At 37.6% G+C, this 23,728-nt stretch overlaps 1 protein-coding gene across 1 annotated transcript; it reads right to left on the reverse strand.

Moving 5' to 3' along the window:
• Positions 1-1,613: 1,613 nt before the first annotated feature.
• On the reverse strand, positions 1,614-22,852 carry gpaa1 (glycosylphosphatidylinositol anchor attachment 1). Its single transcript, XM_067452247.1, has 14 exons — positions 22,719-22,852; positions 22,544-22,611; positions 21,883-21,987; positions 21,083-21,262; positions 17,718-17,829; positions 15,731-15,878; positions 13,253-13,354; positions 12,969-13,165; positions 10,180-10,376; positions 9,810-9,963; positions 8,073-8,144; positions 6,495-6,691; positions 5,609-5,779; positions 1,614-2,570 (listed from the first exon to the last, which is right to left on the reverse strand). The coding sequence occupies exons 3-14, from the start codon at positions 21,954-21,956 to the stop codon at positions 2,327-2,329; spliced, it is 1,848 nt and encodes a 615-aa protein (XP_067308348.1). The 5' UTR covers positions 21,957-21,987; positions 22,544-22,611; positions 22,719-22,852; the 3' UTR covers positions 1,614-2,326.
• Positions 22,853-23,728: the final 876 nt, after the last annotated feature.

Below are 23,728 nucleotides of genomic sequence, written 5' to 3' on the forward strand. Positions count from 1 at the left end.
GGATGAAACTTCCGCTGTGTTTGTTGTAAGAGGCCGATCACATAGATGTGACTATTGTGAGTCAAAGTTATAGTGCCACCAACTGGCAGCAGGAAGTGTGTCACTTTCAAAATGCTTTGAAATCACCATCTTATTGAGTTAATTAGCTGATTCAAGCGTGGTACTAGGTGTCTACAATATTTGGGATTTTCCTTAGTTGTTAATTATAATCATCAAAAATTAAAAGAAATAAACGTTGAAATATATCAGTCTGTGTGTAATGAATGCATATAATATCCAAGTTGCACTGTTTGAACAGAGTTAGTGAAATGAATAAACTTTTTGATGATATTCTAATATTATGACCAGTACCTGTAGACTAAGAAAAAACAAAACAATTATTTTTGTCTCATGTGGAAAGACAACTCCCAGAATGCATTTGCTTTGCAAAATAATGTGAGTGAGCCGAGCGAGTGTCACAGCACAAACGCAGCAGGAGTCAGATTACATTTATCAGGAGAGCTGAGGTACGCACGGGTGCGGCATGCATTCACGGCGCGTGTTCAGTCTGACATTTTCAGTTCATGCCTTTGTTAGCTTAAAGGGTTAGTTCACTCAAAAATGAAATTGATGTCATAAATGACTCACCCTAATGTTGTTCCACACCCATAAGACCTCGTTCATCTTAGTAACAAAGTTTAAGATATTTTATATTTTTGTCCCAGAGCATATGCAGTCTATGCACACTTTCCTGTCCATGTCCAGAAAGCTAATAAAAACATCATCAAAGTTCATATGTGACATCAGTTGATCAGAATCTTTTGAAGTATCGAAAATACATTTTGGTCCAAAAATAACAAAAACGGCGACTTTATTCAGCATTGTCTTTTCTTCCGTGTTCTTCAAAAAAAGATTCAAATGGCAATGAATTAATCAATCAATCAATGATTCGGATCGCCAATGTCACGTGATTTCAGCAGTTTGACACACGATCCAAACTGCTGAAATCATGTGACATTGGCGATCCGAATCATTGATCGATTCATTGATTCATGGCCGTTTGAATCTTTTTTTGAGGAACACAGAAGAGAAGACAATGCTGAATAAAGTTTATGTTATTTTTGGACCAAAATGCACTTTCAATGCTTCAAGAGATTATAATTAACCAACTGTCGTCACATATTCGCTTTCTGGACATGGACAGGAAAGTGTGCATAGACTGCATATGCTCTGGGACTATAATATAAAATATCTTAAACTGTGTTCTGAAGATGAACGGAGGTCTTACAGGTGTGGAACAACATTAGGTTGAGTCATTAATGACATCAATTTCTTTTTTGGGTGCACTAACTCTTTAATTTTCAAAGCAATTAATTAATAAGGTTAAAACACTCACTTTGCTCCGCAAGCTCCTTATACATGATTGCCCGCAGCTGCCCAAGCAGAGCGTTGTGAGTGAGTTCCCACCCCCCCATGGACGGTTTAAAAACCTGCAGAAATCTCCTTCTACTGGCTGTAGTCTTTAGCCTGAAAATCGACAAAGTAACCCTTTAAACAAGCCAATGAATGCTTTCTTATATTTTTCAATTCAAATTGTTGTTTTATTAATATTGTCAACACTTGAGACATGGCGGAAAATGTATTTAAATATAAAGGAACAAAAAAATAAGCAGCAGTAACTCTCTGACACTTTGTGTAAAGTTATTTGAATCCCCTTTAATAATCAAAAAGACCCATGGGCATAATTTATTGGAGCGTATGAAGACAGTTTTGCCTGACACAAATCAAATAAACTTGATTTAAAACTTGGTCTTTAAGGAGTTATTTTCTAATTTCTGCTTTTTGTAATTTCCACAGAGAATTAAGTTACAATGACTACATTTTGAATATTTTAAAAACTTTATGAGTATAACATATTGATAAAAAGATTCCAGTGCACCAGAGTTAAAAAAAAATGTAAATCCTTTTCTATAATGAGGTAATAAATTAACCAATATGTCCACTCATCTAGCAACAATATTGCATTTATTGCCTAATGAATTTGAATGTTTCTGCTTAATTAATTCTGTCATACATACATGCAATATTTTATTAAACTGTTGACAAAAGTGGGCAAGAAATAAACCTTTTTCCCCCAAACACACTCAATACTTGGGCCAAAGAACTCCCAACTCCCATTTAAGTCCCAATATTAAATCCTCTTTCTTAGGGCCTGACATCCGGCTAGATCTTCCTTCCGCCAACCCCTGATGGCAGACAATGCCCACAGATGGACAATAAATCTTTATGACTAGCACAAAGTGAGATTGTTCTCAAAAACAGCTCCATCAGAAGCTACTGGAGACGGTTACTTCCAGAAGAGAATGTTCCAGAACATCAGCCAGCAGGGATAAATGAAAAGGGCTAAAAGTGGATAGACAAGCGATCCGTAGAGAGTGTGATCAAGAATGCCCTGCGAGATGACGGACAGGAAGAGCATCCAGCCCTCGTTGAGGCTCACTGGCGCTTCTATGAGCTCCTGGTAGATGAAGACGCAGTAGAGGATGGTGAAGGCAGGACTGAGCAGCACCATGGCCAGAGCACTCAGAGCTCTAACAGAGAGATGAAGAGATGTGTGATCAGAGGCCAGTAGAAATATCACAAGCACCACAATTCCAAACACACTAGCTGTATGATTCCAGACACACAATTAGGTGTGTTTGTACTACACATCCTCTTATATCCAAGCATGTATTAAGAACATTTTCAGTTATTGGTATCGCAGACACACAGACTGATGAATCAATGAAATCAACATGTAACATCAGACTGTGTGCCCCATCATACACCCGGTGCAGTGCGGCAAATGTTTTTTGCTAGTTTCAGCCCGACACAATGATCATTTTCACGTCTAGTGCCATGTTGTTAAAATAGCAAATGCGTGCATCTGTATGCTAATGGGCGTGCTGGTCTGAAAACGAGGTGTGTTCAGGTGCATTGTTGGTGAGTTGCTATTAGTTATGAGGAATTGAAAACGATATGTGCCACTGACCAACAAAACCTGGTCTGAAGTCAATAGCACAATATTTTGTGTGTTATTTAAAGCAGCGTGTTAGTACTATGCACCTATAGCCGGGTGCACAACATGTGTGTACACTGCTTATTAGACACTGGGATGCACAGCAGCTCACACACATTTTTAAGTCCCAAATTCCACAATGGCACAAGCGCAATTGGCTTTTAAAGGGAATGGGAGATGAGACTCTGATTCCTTTATTGCACCTTATGCCCAAAACACACCCATGACTCATTAAGAGAACAGGGACAACACTTTTGGGCCATCGACTGTTTTTTCCGTTTTAAACTAGCAAAAGTGGATTCGGACACATCCTAAGTGCACCTGCACCATATGCTTCAGACTAGGGCTGTGCAATATATCGAAATTATCGAAATATCGCAAATGTACATATCGCAATATGCATATCGCAACGGCATGCAATATCTGAATGATTTTAATAGGCAGCATTAACATTGTGAAGAGTGTCCGATGTGATTCGATGCATTGCTATGCGGAGCCGGATTTGACCACCGACGGACACTGAGCTTCGTGTCCAGTGTGCGACCCCTTTGAAGCCGCCTTTCCACTGCACACGACAAACGACCGCCGTCGGACCGGAAGTCATTCATTTCCAATAGAGAGTTGTACAGGGATTGCGTGGGGTGCCGACCATATGCGAATGCGGAATTTACGGATCCGATTTGAGCTTCGGATGCGTTCAAATATTTGAACTTGAGCGACTACACCGTATGCGACACGCCGACCGGATGTGATGTATTCCAAAGTTGTCCAATCAAATCAGTGTGCGCGCAAGTTGAGAATTATTATTCTTTTTGTTTATCAGGTTTTATTTTGTTTTACAACCTTTTTAAAAATGCATAATAGGTGAATATTAAATTATATATTTTTCTAAATAAATCTGCCGAATGGGTCGGGGTCAGCCGGTTATTGAAACACACACACACACACACACCATCATTATATTCAATGTGTGAATAAGAGTAAAGAGTAGTGTTATTTAGTGCTGATATTAGAAAGGTCAGCGGCTGCTGTCTGGCTCTTGTGTAACGATCGCTGCGCCGCTCGTGTGTGTGTGTGTCTGTGAGAGTGAATCACAGTTCACCTTAGTAGTTTATGTGATCTAGTTTACTAGTTTGAGGCGGCTGGTCCGGTCCTATGGCTGTTGGAAGAATAAACAGATCAGAGAATACAAAAAAATAAAAACACTTAAAAGACGCAATGTGTCGTCATGCTTTTGTCTACCGTATATGAGAAGGTTGCGATATGATTCTAGAGAAGCATACAAATGAGACCGCAAGATCTCTCCCATGTTGCCGTGTACGATCATAATAACATTTCCGTGCGACTGCCACTAGGGGGCAAACTCCGACAGTCGTGTCTGAATGTCGTGTGCAGTGGAAAGGCGGCTTAAGGGCGCTGAGCTCCGCGTCCGGTGTAGGTCGCGTCACATCTTTAAAATTCAAAAACCTTTTCTTTTTTTTTCAATGAGTGCACGCACACCGGCAACGCCATTCAGTGCCTGTCCGCGGCGACTCAGGATGTTGTTTAAAATCCTGCCCACCACAGAGCGCCATTTCAAGGTTTTATATTAAATTTATATTATATTTCCCTTAAATTGTCAATATACATACTGATTTCATCCTGTGCTACAAGATACACCCATCGTGCAGCTCTTCTGTCAGAAGTCGATTCAAAATTGAGCTTGCGCGTATATAAGGTGCGCGTTTGGTGTGAGATACCCGAGAGGCGGCGCTGAGCTTCACGTCCATCTTTAGGCACAATCGGCTTAAGAACGTGCATGTAAACGCACTCAAAGTGTTCTTTTTCTCTTTAGGCAGGTATTTTTTTTTTTACGTTTATTCATCAAAATGTTATTTTATATATTTGTGTTATGTTCTGAATGTCGATCGCGGCTTTATGTCATGAGAAAATGTTTTACGAATGTTTATTCACCACTACCTTTTATTTACACCTAAATTAGAAAGCCATTGTCCGTCTGTCATTTGGCAGGCAGTTTTGGTCGCTTTATTAAAAGTTGTTGCGTGTAAAGGAAAATAAAAATAGTTTTACCCTTCTGCTGTTGTGCCTCTCCCAACCCATTCACACACACATAGATGATTCGACTATCAGTCGACCATAGAAAGATTCGACAATTCTGATTTGAATGTGTAAATCCTTAGTCAGGGACACTACACCCCTAATAATTAGTTAAATTAGTTAATTTGGTAAAAGATATGTTGAAAGTATGTCTAATATATAGATATGTCTAAGTCATTGTCATTTAAAATGTAATGCCTATCATAAGTAAGGGTTAGGGTAGACTTTTAATGACCTTTAATAAGCCTTTAACATTTTTGTATTGTAATTTAAGACGTTTAAGGATCCAAAGGAACCCTGTCAATTTGATGTTCGTTATGATGGCCAGAGGGTCTCAGTACAAGCAAATACTAGCTTATATTGTCATTTCAACAAATTCTGTCAGATTTCCACCAAAATTGCATCATATAATCTTCAGAGCATGCTTGACAAATATAAGAGCGTCTGCTGAAATGTGCTTGTGTGAATTTTTACTTGGGCATGTGTGGCGTGATGCTGGCGGTGATGGGCACCAGTGTGAGCGCCAAGATGAAGCCCAGAGAGAAGTTAATGAGGGCTGTGCAGCCCAACAGCGCCGCGAGATAGAGCAAAGCCGTCAGTTTCAGCACTTTCCAGCCCTGCTCCGTTCCCTCTCCAGACAACAACCTGTCACAGACAGAAAAATAAAACACGCTCGTTGTTGGTGAATAAACATTTGTAATGGCATAAGTAGCATCATGGCCCAGGTATACTTCAACTTTCATGTGTATACTTTGGGCTTTCAAGGGATAGTTCACCCAAAAATGAAAGTGTGATGTTTATCTGCTTACCCCCAGTGCATCCAACATGCAGGTGTCTTTGTTTCTTCTGTGAGAAACCAAACAGTATTTGTTTTTTTTGTTTTTACCTCATATCCAGACAAAGCTCATCTAGTGTTCCCACCCGGTAGTACTTCCGTCTAGTAAGGTCAAACTGGCAGGTTCATCGATATATATTATATAGATGCCTCATTCGACCGATCCGCGCAGACACTAATGAGGCATCTATATGACCTGCCAGTTTGACCTTACTAGACTGAAGTAATTGCGGATGGGAACACTAGATGAGATTCCTCTGGATATGAGGACATCAATGTGTCGTTACGAGCAGTAGAGTTTTTGTGCATGTTGTCTAAGCATGTTTTTTTTTACTCTCATAGAATTGTTACCCATTCACATGATTATATGACTGCCAGACTGCAACGGTTGGAGTTAAAAATCTTAATTTGTGTTCTACTGAAGAAAGAAAGACACCTTCATGTTGGATGCACTGGGGGTAAGCAGATACATCACATTTTCAATTTTGGGTGAACTATCCCTTTAAGATGAGTTTGTGTGTGTACCGCTGTGTGTTGTGCGGCAGGGCTAGGCCTGCAGTATAGATGGCAATAGCAGTAAGCACCACAGCTTCAGTTTCAGACACAGGGAAGTGCTCCACAGCAATTTCCTGCAGATAAACAGGTAGCAGATACAGTGCCACACCCGTCAGGTGACTTATCACCACTGGGGTCAACACTGACAACACGCCTGGACCCGACGGCTGAAGAGAAACAGAGAAAACAAAGATTATGCTATGAGCAACTGGAAATCCTTCACAGAATCATTATATTCACTAAACATAATTTTGTGTTGTGTTAATGATATAACAATGCCATTAATGCCGTATGTTAATTTGATTTATTTCCAGTTATAATAGTTGTGCGTCAACTTAAACTTAAGTAACATTTCACATTTTTGTTTTAAGTTTATGAACTAATATTTATATCCTATTTATATTATATTTTAATTCAATTAAAAAATAATAAGCATCACCAGAACATACTCCAATTGTAAAACTTCTTTTTCAAACTAAGTTTTTTACAAACTTAGTTTTTTTTCTAAAAAACATTTTAGAAGAGCAGCATATATAATTTATACAAATAATGTAGACTGGCATTTTGTATTTTTTCATGTTGTACTTCTAAAGACTGATGCATTTTTAACACAGATTTGTGTAATGATCTAATGTTTAGTCTACATTCTCGTTCAGCTATATGAGATGCTCAAGCTAAAAAGACAGAAGAAAAAACACACTGTGCTAAAGAGATCGACAAGGAAAGATATTATTCAGTTTGTCTACAAGTATGAAAGCTTGAAGGCAAGATTTTATCCAGCGTTTGAGAAATCATATTCTTATGATATAGAAGCATTCTTGTAATTGATGATGAATAATAATAGACGCACTGAACTAATTTCATAATCGGTGAATTTTAGACAGTTACCGAACTGAATCAACAGATTTAAACTGAATAATGAATGTTTACTATTGTCTTTTTAGAGCTGATTTACAGCAGAATTGAAATGTGTTTGCATTAGTGAATCCTCATTTCTTTCATTTCTCTATGTAAAGGGTTTTTGAAACTATCTGTATTGTATTAAGTTATTTAAAGGTGTAATTTTACTATATTTGCTTAGATTGCCCCCTGGGTAAGGAGAAGAAAGAGAGTGCAACTTATCCCATTGTCCTCATCAACATATTTATCCATGATCAACATTTAAAATATTACGGAAGCTTATTGCATTCACTTGAGAAAAAAAAAATTACTCTAGTTTTTCTGAATTAATGACTTAATTATCTCAGAATTATGAGATAATTTTTCATGAATACATTTTTTTTGCTCTGTTTTTCTGAATTAATGACTTAATTTTTTCTTGAAATGTTTTTATTTTGTACTGTTTTTCTGAATACATGACTTAATTATCTCAGAATTATGAGACAATTTTTTTAATGAATAAAAAGTTTTTGCTCTGTTTTTCTGAATTAATGACTTAATTATCTCAGAAATATGAGATCATTTTTTATGGCGTATTATACGTACGAACCCCCCACCCCACCATCCCCAATTGAGGGGATTTCCCCAATTAAATTACAGGAAACTTACTGGCTCTGCTTCACCAACTCCATCCACCGCTGCCAGATCAGGTGTTCCCAGATGAACCCAGAGATCCAGTGCCTGAGGACAAATTAAGGACTCTAACAAACACATCATTCTGTTCTGGTAAAAATAGGGTTTGATTCTGAATTACGCCCTATGGGTTTTGTTCAGAAAAATAAAAACTTTAACAAAAAGTTACCACAATAATTATTATGCTATTTTAATAATGCTATTTTGAGTGGATATTGGGACATGAGAGAAGTACAAAGCGTTCTATAAATAATAAATAATAGTTAAGCAATCAGATATTACACCATGGCTAGCTACTCATGGAAACGATTCATGTTGAATATGTGAGCCCACCACGGTTCAGTTTCACTTTTAATCAGTTTGTTATAGGCTTGGAATTTAAAATAAATGTTTTTTTTGTTTTTGTTTTTTACAATGAATGGCACTATAATTTGTTCTGAAAAGGCCTATCATTACATTTACAGGATTTAGAATGAGGGGAAGTAAAACATGTTTACAGTGTTTAAAGTTTGTTAACATTTTGTTTTATTTACCAGTATTTAACATCTATGAATCTAATAATAAAATGCGACTTTTACACCGATGTAACTTATCTGTGTTTTTTCTCTCAAAAACGCAAGTTTGACCAGGTTCGACTTACAGGTGTCATACATTTTCTGAAAAATATGGCAAACAATAAAATTTAGCTATAGACTAATATTAAAAAGTAGCCTGCGTTTACAATGGAGACCGTTTGTAATTGAATAACGTTTAATGGGGTGCAAATATTATCTTCCACTATTTATAAGTATAAATATCATCTAACTGCTATTTACACTTAATGCTACACTTTTACATAGTTTAAATAGCCTCTGCCTAGTTTTAATTGTTTTTAGTTTTCATGTTCATTTTTAATTCTTAGTAATTTCGTTTTGTGCATTTGAATATTATTATTTTTTTATATTGCTAATTTATTTTTATTTATTTCCAGTTGTAATTTTTGTGCATCAACTTAAACTTAAGTAACAGTTTATTGCCAAGGCAACATTTTACATTTCCATTTAAAGTTTGTGAACTAATATTTGTAACTTATTTATATTATATTTCAATTAAATTAACAATAATAAGCGTTGGAGACCCAATGGAGACCGTTTGCACCAATTAAAAAAGTATATTATATTCATTACTCTTGCCCACATTAACTTTGGCTTTAATAACAATTATAATTATGAGGGGTCCTTGGCAAATTTTCTACCCTATAAGGGGTCCCTGACTACAGAAAGTGTGAAAACCCCTGGTGGAGAGGATGCATGAAGCATGGCTCACAGTCCATTACAAACCAAACAGCATTTGTCGACATAGCGAATCTGCGTGACCAACCCATTGCTAATTTGCATGTACAAATCTTTCGCCCTCACGCAAAATTCCCGATCATGTTGATAGAATCCTATTGAAATTACTGGATTTTGCAGAGCGAAATGCTCAATTTTGGGCAATATAGATCATTTTGAATGGTTGAATTAAATTATATCCACACTGATCTGCGACTCGTTCGTTCACATTTGCTTAATATTTCTTCACATTGTTATTTATCAGTAAGAGTTTCTTGCCTTCCTCGTGTTCATTTAGTGAAAGTCTTTGAAAAGTGAAAAACATTGCCGTTTATAATTCATTATAAAAATTAGACAGTCCTAACAGACAATTAAAAGCAAGCACACAGACTGAAATGGATACTCGAAGCAGTAAGATGACGGCCAGGAGGCCAAACGCCGGCATATAGTAGCCAATGGAGACAAACCGAGAGAGAGAAGGCAAGAGGTAAAAGAAATACGACTGATGAAGACGCTCCAGGAGATTGTTCAGTTTACGGGCCATTCCCTCTAACAATCTGTCATAAAAATAGAGAAAAAGATCAAAATAGGATAGATTAAAGCAATGGATCGGGATTAAAGTTTCTGATTACCACAATACTGGCTTCAACAATGATCCTAAAGTATAAAACAGCTATAAAAGAGTGTTTGACTGCTTAGCATGGGCCATGGCTCTTACAAGTAAAATGATTTGTGACATCAATATTACATTTCTTGTGTAATACAAAACCAACCTGCCAATGGTGGTGGTGTCCATCTTGTAGTGTCTGAAACTGTTGATGCCCCGAATAGAAGCGGCTTCAATGTGATAGCGGAGGAAGAGGCCGTGATCGCCCCAAGAGCGTCCGCAAGCTTGCTTTAGCACCATCAGCATCATGGTGTGAGCCGCATGGGTGTAGCCTTCAGCCGTGTCCCAGTCATTCCTCTGGAGCTGAGACACAAACAACAGCAATGCCAACATGTTTAGCAGCCTAGCCAGCTTTCACTCAAAACACTGGAGAACAGCGAGCATCTCACACAGTTGAGATATAACTCCTGTCTCGTCTAAAAATCAAAGAAGTTCTGATCCGTTTGAAAATACTGGAGGCAGTCATCTGTGAGGCGTTGTTGTGACCACTGAGCTACTGATTCAAACTTCTCCCTACGTAAATGCAGTCACATAATTCTGAGCTATTCAAGTATAAATACCTCTATAATCTAAAGACAATGGCCCTCATTTATCAAAAGTGCGTACACCAAATTTCCAGCGTACACCTTGCGTACACCCAAACCCACGGTGACTTTGAGATTTATCAATATGGACGTTGGCGTACGGCACGCTCAAATCCTACGCCAGCTCAGGAGGTGGTGTACGCACGTTTGAGTTAGTGCGAAAATGCGCAGAAAAACAATTCCTAACACCACAAAACGCCCTGACAAGATATGCTATATTATGACCCACTGTTAAAAACCACAAAAACAACATTCAGTGTTTATTTTTGTGCAACATGAACGTCAATGTTTAATTTGTGTGACTTTACCAAAGCGTTTGATCTGTAGGCATATGTATTCCTCCAGTCGCGAGCCTGTGCGCTTTATCTGACGTTTCAGGCCCGCGCCTGGCCCAGCAGCTGCGCACGGACTGGGGCTAAAATAATTCAGACTGACAAAATAATAAAAATGGCCTTCTTCTTTTAAATAATAATAAAATCAATAAAAACGGCATTTTCTTCTAAATAACAAGCGTCATTAAGAATAATAATCATAATAAGAAGAAGAAGAATCTTACAAATTGTCATGTAATTATTAATGTGAATGAATCTTACTCCACATCACATCATCATCACTATTGTACACCCCAATACATGTGCCGTGATACGAAATTAAATGCTAATTGTTTCAAAACGTGCTGTAAAATAATGCATTGTGATGGTAATTTATCATTCAAACAGCTATTTAAACTGCTGGAGTGCGCTTCTCAACCCCCACACTAACAGTAGCTACTCGTAATTTGGGTCCATATTTTGTTTTTGTGAGCGCCTTTAATCCCACACTTTAAACTCCCAAATAAAACAATTTCGGGTTTTTTCCACTTCCCTGGTGATGGTCTCGATGGGCGCATCTCAATCATCTCAATAGTTCAGTAGTCAGAGCACTGATCAGGGAGTCAGCCCGTTGACTTATGTCCTAAATCAGTGCCCTGACTAAGTGGACTAAAGAGATGATTGAGCGCGCCCGATCTCCACGTCGGAGAAGTTTCGTTTCTTTGCCGTCTTCTGTTTGTCCATGGCGTAAAATGAGGGCGTGGGGGAGGCGGAGACTTGAATATATAGGGGCGTGTTATTCTAATGACGATCGTTTTCAGCCGCGGGATTTATCAAGGGCAAGTATTGCGTACACCTGAATTGCAGAGGTGCGCACAGTTTCATAAATCAGGCGGTGAGAGGAGTGTAAGCATAATCTTACGCCAACATATACACCCGTTTCTACGCAAGATTGATAAATGAGGGCCATTGTCTTTAGATTATAGAGGTATTGTCATATCTGAATATGACAGATATTGTCAGATTCTTCAGCTGTGTGTATTTGTTGCATACAAGGAGAATAAATGCTGTAATTGGCTGTTATTTTGTGAGAAAAACCCTAAGAAACAATGACAAAACAATAGGTAGCTTAAGCAAATTACCTCGACTGTAACTTACGTATCTGTCTGTAGATAATAGACATCACTAATTTTTTTCAATGATTAATGATTCATTTTTTTATGAGGTCTATTATTACAATAAAAGCTAAAAAATGTTTTGCTTTTAGTATGATTATGTTAGCCTTAAGGTTAGGATTAAACCGGTGTTCCAAAACATTGACAAAATTTGCATTTAGGAGATATAAGCATTTAAAACTTACAGACCCTCACTTCCGTTAAAATGAATCACAGATTTTAAATGACATCATCGCAGACGTCATCTTCTCATCACATCTTCTGTCCAATCAAATGCTCTCTAGAATCTGAAGCGCCTACACTATAAACAGACGCTGAAGCTGCGGCTGAAAGCGGTCAGCTTGTTCGCACATTTACTATTTTCTACATGGTGAATGGCACAATTTAGACAGTGTAAATATGCTTTCGGTTAAGGAGAACAAAGTCTGGTTTTTACAGACATTTTCTGGTTTCAAAAAGGGGAGGAGCTGCTAACAGCTGGAGCCATTTCAAGGGAAATTACATCAACACATTGAATAATGCTGCGCGTTTCAAGGCACTTCAGTGGGACTTTAATTACAGCCCTGCCAGTAACAACAGGACATTTTTCTGATGACTGAAACAAGTACAAATATGAAATTTGTTAGATATTTGTTAGACAGTATATGAATGTGAGAATATCCAGGTTTTGAGGTTTGCATATCCCTCATCTGCACGAGCACCATTATTATAGAAAATGATTATATTGCATGTTGTTTTATTCATAAATAACAATGACAGTATAATGCAAGACTGTTTCATTTCTAATCTTCCTAAGGAATTCCCCTGTTTGTATGATAGGCCTACCTTCCCCTGAATGGTGCACAGAACTCCTAACTTCTGACAGAAGGCATAGAAGAGATTGGCCAGGTCCAGGTTGGGCAGCTGACCGTTGAGGCCCTCTAAAATCAAATCCAGGCTGGTGATGACATCACTGCTGAGCTCTAATGAGAGGGCAGCTTGAATTGACCCCGCGCGACCCTGTAGGGGCGAGTACTCCATTCCTGAATAAAAGAGAACAGGAAAAATTACCTTAAATTCTCCTTAAAAGGGCTAGAATTAGTGCAATTGTGAAATGAGTCTGTACACACCTGTAATGTTTGTGTGGTGGTAGCCCTCCAGCCAGGCCTGCATGCCGATCAGATCATGCTCGTTCACCAGGAATATGATGTCTTTGGCCCAGTAAACCTGGCCTTTGAGGAATAAGTGGATCAGTGAATGACTTAAAAAAGAAGACCAAACTCATTGCAGAACATTGTGATTTCAATAGGAAAACATATCTGTATATATCCAAAGGACTAGGCACAATACATACAATACACAATACAAAATTAACATAAAACAATCCACAATTTGTACCCTTTTTTCTGGATTCTTTGCCAAATTTTTGTAAAATTAGATCCACTTTATATCAGGTGGTCTTAACTACTATGTACTAACATTGTTTAGTGATGTAACATTTAAAGGCGCTATATAAAATAAAGTTTATTATTGTAATTAATCATTTGATACAATGCACTTATTGTGTACATACATGTTTTTACATTGTACTTACGTTTTAAAAATGACCTGCATGTAATTACATCTGTAATTCATTTCTGTAGTTATATTTATAATTACACTGTTGACACTTCCCTTACACATAACCCTACCCGTAAAATTCCCCATACTGTCCCTTACTTTACCTGTATCCCACCTCAATACCAGCAATCTTTTTTCGCAATACAATATGAACATAATGAGTACATTGTACTTATTTTTTTGATGCAAGTACATATTAGTTAAGGCCACCTAATATAAAGTGGAACCGTAAAAAGAGTGCAGGGATATTTGGAGTCAATGGGTCAATATTTACCAAAACATTAATCTCTGAATTCGCCAGTTTATGGCAATTCTGATTCAGAATTATCAAGGATTTTTGGTAGACCACAAATGAATACATTAGCCAGGCCTAATTTTTTGGACTAGTTTACGTCTAAAACTAAAAGCTTTGAATATTCAGATGCTTTTCATTAGATCATATGGGATGCCCGTACACAGGACTGACGTCAGTCAGAAATAGAGCTCTCTCAAACTAAAATACTACACCATAAACAACTTCTACTATTTGATGTCTATTTAAATGTTTTACACATTGTATAATATGATATTTCTCTGTCTCACTCTCTCACGGAGCCGACATTCATGCATCCTTTTTAAATTGTTCAGACTTCCATTTATATGCATAGTAAAGGAGGTTTACTATTAACGGTTAAATATTCTAAAGTCAGCTATTTTACATCAGATTTTTTCCTCCTTTTATATAACATTTAGAATTATTGTTTTGAATAGAAGATATTTAAAGAAATCTTATAATAATTATAAGATATATAAGATATAATAATTATAAAACTTAAAAATATATCCTATGAGTTATATAGGGTATATTTGTTCAATTAAAATTATGAAGGGAACAGAATCACAATTAAAATGTGATTATCGTGTAATTTGACAGACTTTCGGCTTAATCCCTGCCCACTTCTGGTTTTATTTGAATGCAGATACAGAAGCCGCCCACTCTTTCAGCACCATTGATATTGCTACAGATACAGTGTTGGGAAGGTCACTTCGGAAATGTAATAGGTTACAGATTACAAGTAACCATTTAAAATTTAATAAGTACTATTTGTAACTATTTGAATTACTTCATTAAAGTAATGTAACTAATTACATTTGATTACTTTTCTTTTTTCCAGCAGTGGAGAAAATTTGTATTACTCATGTTGAAAAAAATCTCAGACAGACTGCAGCCTGAAGCTTTTTTAGCAGCATTGTGGACTGATGGAATTATCAGACGTAGTGTGCTGCAAATTCAAACAAGAACCAATCAAATGCATCAAAATCGCATTGCTTTTCTAAACGGCCTTCAAATGGCAGCAGGCATCGTGCAAATGAAAACCAGGCAAAACAACAAATTCATATTATTTGACATAATCTATCTTTTTACAGAAAAAATTCAGATGTTACCACCTTTGTACCGTAATCGGTAACATTTTCATAAGTAACTGTAATTTAATTACACATTTTTTTCACAGTAACTGATTAGTTACATTTATTTTTTAATTAAATTATGTAATCTAGTTACATTCACTAAAACTAGTAAACTAAGTTACTCCTCAACACTGGATACAGGCACAGGTCCTGTTTACACCTGGTATTAAGATGCGTTTAGGTCAGCTCACAAGTGAATGATGCTAAATACAGGTGTGTAACAGGGTCTAAAATGTTCTGGTCTTGTCCACTTTCCACCACTTCCACAGGTAGTCGAAAACACATTTGACCCGATTGCTTTCGTCGTGTAGACGCTCATGTGATCGAATGTGTTCAAACAGCTACAAAAGACCCCCTACTCTCTGCATACTGAGCTAATGCGGAAACATTATGGTATGCCTGCTAGCAAGACGAGATTTCATCTTCATTGGCTGGTTTGGAAATGAAAAATTAACAAAGAACAATGTTCTCTCATCATTCCTGATTTCTAACACGCACTCATCATGTTTGGCTGGTCTCACAGTATAATCGTGTCTTACTTCTGAAATACTGCGCCAGACCCAGCAGAAGACCGACCGCCTGGTTGTTGCTGTTTCCAGGACTACAGGGAGCGCTGATGACGAGCGCCTCTGTCCGAGGAGCTCTAGGAGCTCGCAAGATCCCGTACACATTCGTGCCCCGAACCATCTGAATAAAACAGACAGGAAAACTGGTGTTTATTCAATTGCACTTCATTAGATTCACAACATTAAATCATGAAACCATTGCTAGTCTTGCTTTTTGATAAATGCTCATGTATTCTTTTAAAAAAACTAAAGTAGAACTAAAGACTATTTAAAGGGGTGATGAATTGAGAAATCAACTTTTCCTTGAGCTTTTGATATATAAAAGGTCATGGTAATAAAATAAAAGTTTCAGAGCTGAAAAGTTCCTTTTTAGTCAAAGAAAAGCTTTTATAGACACCAGGCCCAGTAAACGATGCTGTGCTTCATCCTTATATCATCGCGCAATGAAACACACCTCTACAGAACGTGAAATTCAGTAGCCCCGACAACTGACTCATGTAGCTGTCCGGATCACTAGCCAGCAGCAATAAACATTTGGAAGATATCAAGCAAGATATTGTGGAAGAACACAGTCGCTGCATAAGCTTCCTTCGGATCATAATATTAGGAATGTGTGATACTTCATTTATTTTTAATGAAGCTCCAGCTCACGTGTGGAAGACTGTATACGTGTGTTTGCTTCATTTCGATGTGGAATCGTTTGTAAACAAGCCTCAAGTGCTGGATTTGGAGACACAATGTTGTGCCTTCTATATTGGATCGAACTAGCCTGACAAGCCAGACCCACATCAAGATGTTTGGTCTGGAAACTCACCATAGACAGGGCTCAATCCGAGGGGCGGAATAAACGGTTGTCTTTCAAACTCCCTCTGCACTCGATAGGATAGCGCTACACCAACCAGAGCAAAGAAGGTGAAACAGAGCTTGTTGATAGATTAAACATTCACCGTATCTAGTCGGCTAAACTCCGAACACATCTTCCCTTTTTAAGAATGACTTCAGTGCCGTTCTTTGTTCTTTTTTCAGAGAAAAGCTTAACTCCAAGTCTTCCAGTCGCGGTCAAAGCTGATTCGAAAGACCGCCGCCGTTCGCCAGTTTCTGTGTTTACTAGAAGCACGCAAACGCAACTCGCCCGTCGTCATTATGGCCCCGCCCACCGACTCTATACACGATGTGATTGATTGTGAGGAATACAGCTCAGAAGGGTATTGAGAGTTCCTAGACGACACTTGCAGGCAGATTAAATTTGCTGCCGCTAGGGTGCGTCTAGATTTCTAGGCTAGGATCCAACAGGAATGGTGCAACAAACTTATGTAAGTAAAAATACATTTTTATATGTTGTAAGAGTAGTCCAGGGGCTATTTGTTTTCCAGACCTACCAAAACGTACACCCGTCGGCAGAAATTCTTTCTTGATCTAGTTGCACGTGTGCGCTTAAATCTAAAGATCCTGTGGGCCATGTAATACAGAAATAATATTCCAATCAATCGCGGGTGGATGAAAAATAAATAATTGTGTTTGCTAGATAACGTTTGCAAGCCGTGGTTCGAGAGAATCTTTGCAGTTGCCGCTTTAAAAATAATCCTTCCCTGATGTGAACTGACAGGGACATGGATATAACAGCGGAGCTGAAGCTCATTAAATATGCAAATTTTATCCAATCCTAGCCGTGAGCATTTACTTCCAAGTCTCCATTGTGGCAGACCCATCAAAACCCAGCTCAGAGGACAGCCTCAAAACCAGTGTAGCAAAATAGCCTATCACTTATTAGTTAGGAATAAGTACGAACGCCATTAGTTGACCTCAGACAACAGTAAAAAAAAGAAAAAAAATCCAGTTCATGACACCTTTAATGCATAATGTTCCAAAAAAAATTGCTTAAAGTAAATACAGTTAATATGTACTGTATAAAGTTAAAATAGGGATTTGAATAATACAGATGGACAATAGAGAAACTCACATATCTTTCTTTGTTCTCATCAGGGAATGGCAGCTTACGGGAGAAACTCTGAGTGAACACCTCCAGTCCTCGAGCCTGCATCGTCTTCACTAACCAGTCCACCGGCATGCCTCTGGAGAGACACATCAGTTATTCCTGACTTACTCCAGAAACCAAATCTGCTTTAAAGGGTTAGTTCACCCAAAAATGTTTTTTTTTATTAATGACTCACCCCAATGTCGTTCCACACCCGTAAGACCTCTGTTCATCCTCGGAACACAGTTTAAGATATTTTAGATTTAGTCCGAGGGCTTTCTGTCCTTTAAATGTAAGTGTATGCCCACTTGCTGTCCACGTCCAAAAGGTAATGAAAACATCATCAAAATAGTCCATATGTGACATCAGTTGGTTAGTTAGACTCTTTTGAAGCGTTGACAATACATTTTGGTCCGAAAATAACAAAAAATACGACTTTATTCAGCATTGTCTTCTCTTCATGATTCAAGATTCGGATCGTGTGTCAAACTGGCAAACTGCTGAAATCACGTGACATTGGCGATATGAATCACGAATCAATCTGCTGATTCATAACCGTTTGATTCTTTATTTGAGGTTTGAAAACAAACGCGGAAGAGAAGACAACGTTGAATAGAGTTGTATTTTTTGTTATTTTTGGACCAAAATGTATTGTCGACGCTTCAAAAGAGTGTAACTAACCAACTGATGTCACATATGGATAGGGATGGGTATCGTTAAGATTTTAACGGTATTACTACTCTTACCGATACTGCTTATCGGTCCGGTCTTTAACGGTATTCTTATCGGTACTTTTTGAGATTATATATATATATATATATATATATATATATATATATATATATATATATATATATATATATATATATATATATATATATATATATATATTTGTGTGTGTGTGTGTATATATATACACACACACATACAATTAACAAAAATACACATTATATAGGCCTATACAGTGCTTTAATTTCAGGAAGAATTCTAGTAAAATAACACTGCATAGTTTATCATAAATAGCCAAAATAATGCGTAATAAAGCTAAAGTTATAAATTCAAGAGCTGTGAGTGATTTTCTCTTTGCATTTGGTTGTTTAATTCGTAGTAATTCATCAGCATGTTTATTTACACTGCTGCCTCTTTAAGACAGATGTGCAGCTCTAGGCGACTGATAATAGGCAGATACACTACACTTTCTCCTGACTATATCCATAATAACTACGTCCATTTTAGACACAAACTAAAACTGTTAAACTGTTGTGTTTAAGAAACTCTCCAAGCCGGGATTTTGACATAGATGTTTGTGTACATTTGATCGTTTAGACGCGAGTGTGAAACCGAAAGTGTAATTTGCTCGTCTCGTTGCGGCTGTTTCGGAGCGCGCGCGCCGACTTGGGAACGTATCCTCTTGCGCACATTTTTGTGCTTAATCGCTCTTTTTATTATTTAAACGCATCCCACAATTTACCAACAGTAGCTAGACTGTAATTTACAACAATCTCTGATCGTGCTGATTCTGTCATTGCGTTTGAGTTTTATGGAGAAATGACAGCGTAGGCTACTGCTGCAAAGGGAATTAGCCTAAATTGCGCTAGACAAATTATTTTAATCTTTGGAAGCCAAAATCTAAAATAAAATCAGACTATCACAGATCTAAAGTGTAACCAGGCTATGTTTGACTGTTTAGTTCTGTCCTCTGTTGTTTTGTGGTCTCTCTCTCTCTCTTTCTCCACACGTGTATTTTCAAAAGTACCGACAGAAGAACCGATAACGTCCGAGCTTATCGATACAACGGTCTTTCAAAATTCACCCCTGGGGCCCGTTTAATACCGGTTTTCGGTACCCATCCCTACATATGGACTACTTTGATGATGTTTTCATTACCTTCTTGGATGTGGACAGCAAGTGGACATACACTTACATTCAAAGGACAGAAAGCCCTCAGTCTAAATCTAAAATATCTTAAACTGTGTTCCGAGGATGAACAGAGGTCTTACGGGTGTGGAACGACATTGGGGTGAGTCATTAATGAAAGATTTTTCATTTTTGGGTGAACTAACCCTTTAAAGTCACTGTAGGAGCCCTTTATTATGAAATGTAAAGTTTTTGCTGTCCACTGTGTGGCACTGTGACCTTATATAATCACAGCACCTGGGTAACAAGAACAAATGTGTGCACTGATAATGTGGAAGCACACTGTTCTTAAAAGTGCATTTATTAAAAATGATTTATCAGCTCACATCATTTTTGTTTTAAATTCATGTTCCTCATAATCTTGAATCAGAATAACTCCCTCTTGGAGCAACATCTCTTCTCTTCTGATGACGAGGGCGGCGCAACCTGTCGCTTACATGAGATCCACGGACAAAATCAACCCCTGCACTACATTTGTTGTTGTTTGAGAAGCTGTTTCACTAGGATATACTGAACGCCACAACAGAGACATAAAGAAGAGTATTGCAACTTCCACTGCTGACTTTAAAGTGCTGCCAGGTAGCACAACATACTAAATGATTAGAATGAAGAGAGCCAAATAATGAACAGGAAGTGATGTCATGAAATGTCAGTCTTCCTAACATTGTTTGGGAAGCAGACACACTCTTGGCAGTTTAAATCTAGACTAAAACCGCATGTCTTTACTATGGCATACACATAGAACATTGTCAATTTCTATTATTCAAATCAGTTAAATGATTGTTAGGCTGCATTAACTAGGTCAGCCGGAACCGGGAACACTTCCTATAACACCTGAAGTAATCGTTACATCATAAGAAGAATGGCATCTACGCCAATGTTAGTCTCTCTGTTTATCCCAAGGTTTACTGCAGTCAGCTGGATCCAGCCTGTGGATCGGATCGGATGGTGGACCTATGCATCCCTGAAGTGTCTGCAGAGAGCATGTCATTTAAACTCCTCCCTGTAAATGCTGCATTGACACAACATCCTCAATAAACCCATCTCTGGCATGACAAATCCAATCTTTCGAATAATCTTACGAATACCTATTTACCTAATATGACTTAAGACCTGCAATGTTGCCAGAATTATAATCATACACTGTTTGTTAATAGGCCAGAGGAGAACTGGCACCCAGACTGAGCCTGGTTTTCTCCTAAGGTTTTTCCTCCATTCTGGCCTTGGGGACACCAAAAGTTCAACTATATTATGGATCTGCCCGCATTGACACTATATGATAATTAAAATTACCCGGATAATATCACCGTTTTTCACCAGCGTACAGCCGAGTCAAATTCTGTTGCATTATCTTCCTGTTAACAGCGCTTAATAAAGGTGATTGATATTTGATTTATGTTATTACACTGTGATGATTTCCATGTTCTACTCACTCCGCCTTTCTTTTGTGAGCATCAAACTCCTTGGCAGTGGCCAGCGCTCGTTCCCCGGCGGAAAAGCGCTCCTCCACCATGGTTGATCCCATGGCGTTCTCCGACATGTATGTGCGCAGCGTGAAGGGCTCAAACGCCAGACCCATGAACCAGACTATGGCCGCCAGGTAGCACACCATACTGTATGAACAGAATGAAGAGAGCCAAATAATGAACAGGAAGTGATGTCATGGGATGTCAGTCTGAAACAAGGTTGATAAAGCCTTGCGCTGTCATGTCAAAGGTAATACTACACGGAAACTCAATGAAACAAGACTAGTTACAATTGGGTCATTCCGGGTCAAATCAACCAAATTTCGGACACTTACCCAGCACAAATTTGGGATTTTGTCAATGTTTTCTGAAGAAAAACAAACATAAATAGTGATGAAAGCCAAAATATTAAATGCACAAATGTAGATTTACTGTATATTTACTTTTGTGGAGGGGTTCAAGAGGAAAATTTTCACCTGAGATTTGGATCCAAATCACAGGGGGGGTAAAAATGACATTGGAAAGATCTCAGCATCTTTATTTTATATAATTTTAACCCCCTTCTACAAAATGCAAAGTGCATTACTCAATAAATATACATTTGTGACATTTAATGTTTTGGCTTTCATCACTATTTATGTTTGTCTTTATACAGAAAAAATATTAACAAAAATCAATCAGGGAAATTTGGCTGAGTTGACACAGAATGATCAAATAAGTTACTATATTCATCATAGCATATTTTCGCTTGGCTGGGAAACACCTACCATATGGGCGTGTTGAGACGGGTCAAGAGGTTGGTCAGGGCTTTTCTGCGATTTGGGTCAGACAACAGACCCATGATGATAAACTACTGCTCTGCTTCAATACACCTAATAAATGGAAAGATATCTATAAGAATATGCAATCACTGTATAATAAATGTCATTACTAAGTCTTCAACATTAATTTAAAAAGATGGTGTTTTCACCATTGTTCACCAGGAAATAAGTTTTCTATTTGTTACCCAAGAGTTATAAGCAAAACTATGGTTAAATAGGACATTTAGTTTATTCATAAAGATTATCTAGGTGTTTAAAATCAGCACACAAAGCCATTTTAAAAATATAAATACAATTTTACAATGTGTATGTGGTGAATCAATGCTTTAAAAGAAGATACATGTTCACAGTCTCATGTGTTACAGCTCTGCAATTGGAGTAATCTGCAATTAAGTAAGTCCAAATGTTTGTGTAATGCTTGATGGAAATTAATCTAACATATTAATTAAGTTAATCTAAGATGTCAAAAGGAATGAGAGCTATATGAAAGGTTAGTCAAACACGAAACTAAAACATCAGCATGCAAATCAGTGAAATTAAAATACATTATGGAGACTAAAATGACCAGAATGTTACCATTATTATATTAATATATGATATGAATTACCTGAAGTATGAGTGAATTATTCAGCGTTGATGCTGAACTGCTGTATGAATGCAGACACTAGCTCATCCCTGCGAGGGTGAAAATACATTATAGAAGCTTTCAAAACGATCACAGCATTTGTGATGACTTTCAGATTAACTAAGTATGTTAACGTTCCTGTATATCGCGTCCTTACCTTGAAATATCAAACATTACAATGCAGTTTCATCTGCAGCAGCAATAATTCATTTATTCACACTATTGTTCCGTGTTTCGGCCGGAAGTAATACGGTGCGGACCAACTTCCTGCGAGGGAGGGACTATGGGGACACTCTCGTAATGCCTTCCGATCCAGTTCCGATCCTATGCTTTCGATGCCTTGACGTGCTATCGGAAATTTGATAATTCTTCTGACGTCTTAATGTTCTGAACTCATAATAACGAGATCATTGCATTCCAGTTTCAAAACGTGAGGGCGTTTAAGTGACATTTTTTATGTTGGAAACTCCCATTTACAATAATTCCGAGAAGGCAGCAAGAAATAGGCAGAAGCAAATCGGAAGGTTTTTTTGTTTCGTTATTTTTTTCATGTTCCAAATTGTATTATTATTATTATTATTAACGTATATGATATATGATACACAATACTATGATCCAAAATTACAATATTAATAGTATATTACATAAAATAGTCATCAAATGAAAGCAGGCTAGCAAAACGGCAAAGTAAATAAATGGAAGCGAAATATGGATAAGTAAATATTTCAAAATAAATACTTTTTTAAAACTTCAGCTTTAAAGGGGCACATGGAGTGCAAGGGGGCCGCATAGGACTGCGCTATTGTACCCCAAAAAATTATATCTGAAATTCTTTAATTACACTAATCAAAATTAATTACCGTAGTTAAAATTACGAAAGGAATATTTAACTTTTAGCATTTTAAATGAGTTCAAACATTTATTAAATCACTATAGCCACTCACCCTCCAATCTGTCCCACAACCAAGATGGATTGAAGCAGAACAATAAAAAAGGACAATGATAAGCAGCTATTTTATGGAAACACCCCATTCAAATATTGGCTAAAACCATTTTTTTACGGTCTATGGCTAAAACAGGATGGATGGAAGGAACAAGTTTCATGCTTGTGTTTGCTTAACCTACACTAGCTGTCAGCAAAGTTTTGGCAGCCCTGATTAACATTTG

This window comes from Pseudorasbora parva, chromosome 9, assembly GCF_024679245.1.
Source record: "Pseudorasbora parva isolate DD20220531a chromosome 9, ASM2467924v1, whole genome shotgun sequence".
NCBI classification, from domain to species: domain Eukaryota; kingdom Metazoa; phylum Chordata; class Actinopteri; order Cypriniformes; family Gobionidae; genus Pseudorasbora; species Pseudorasbora parva.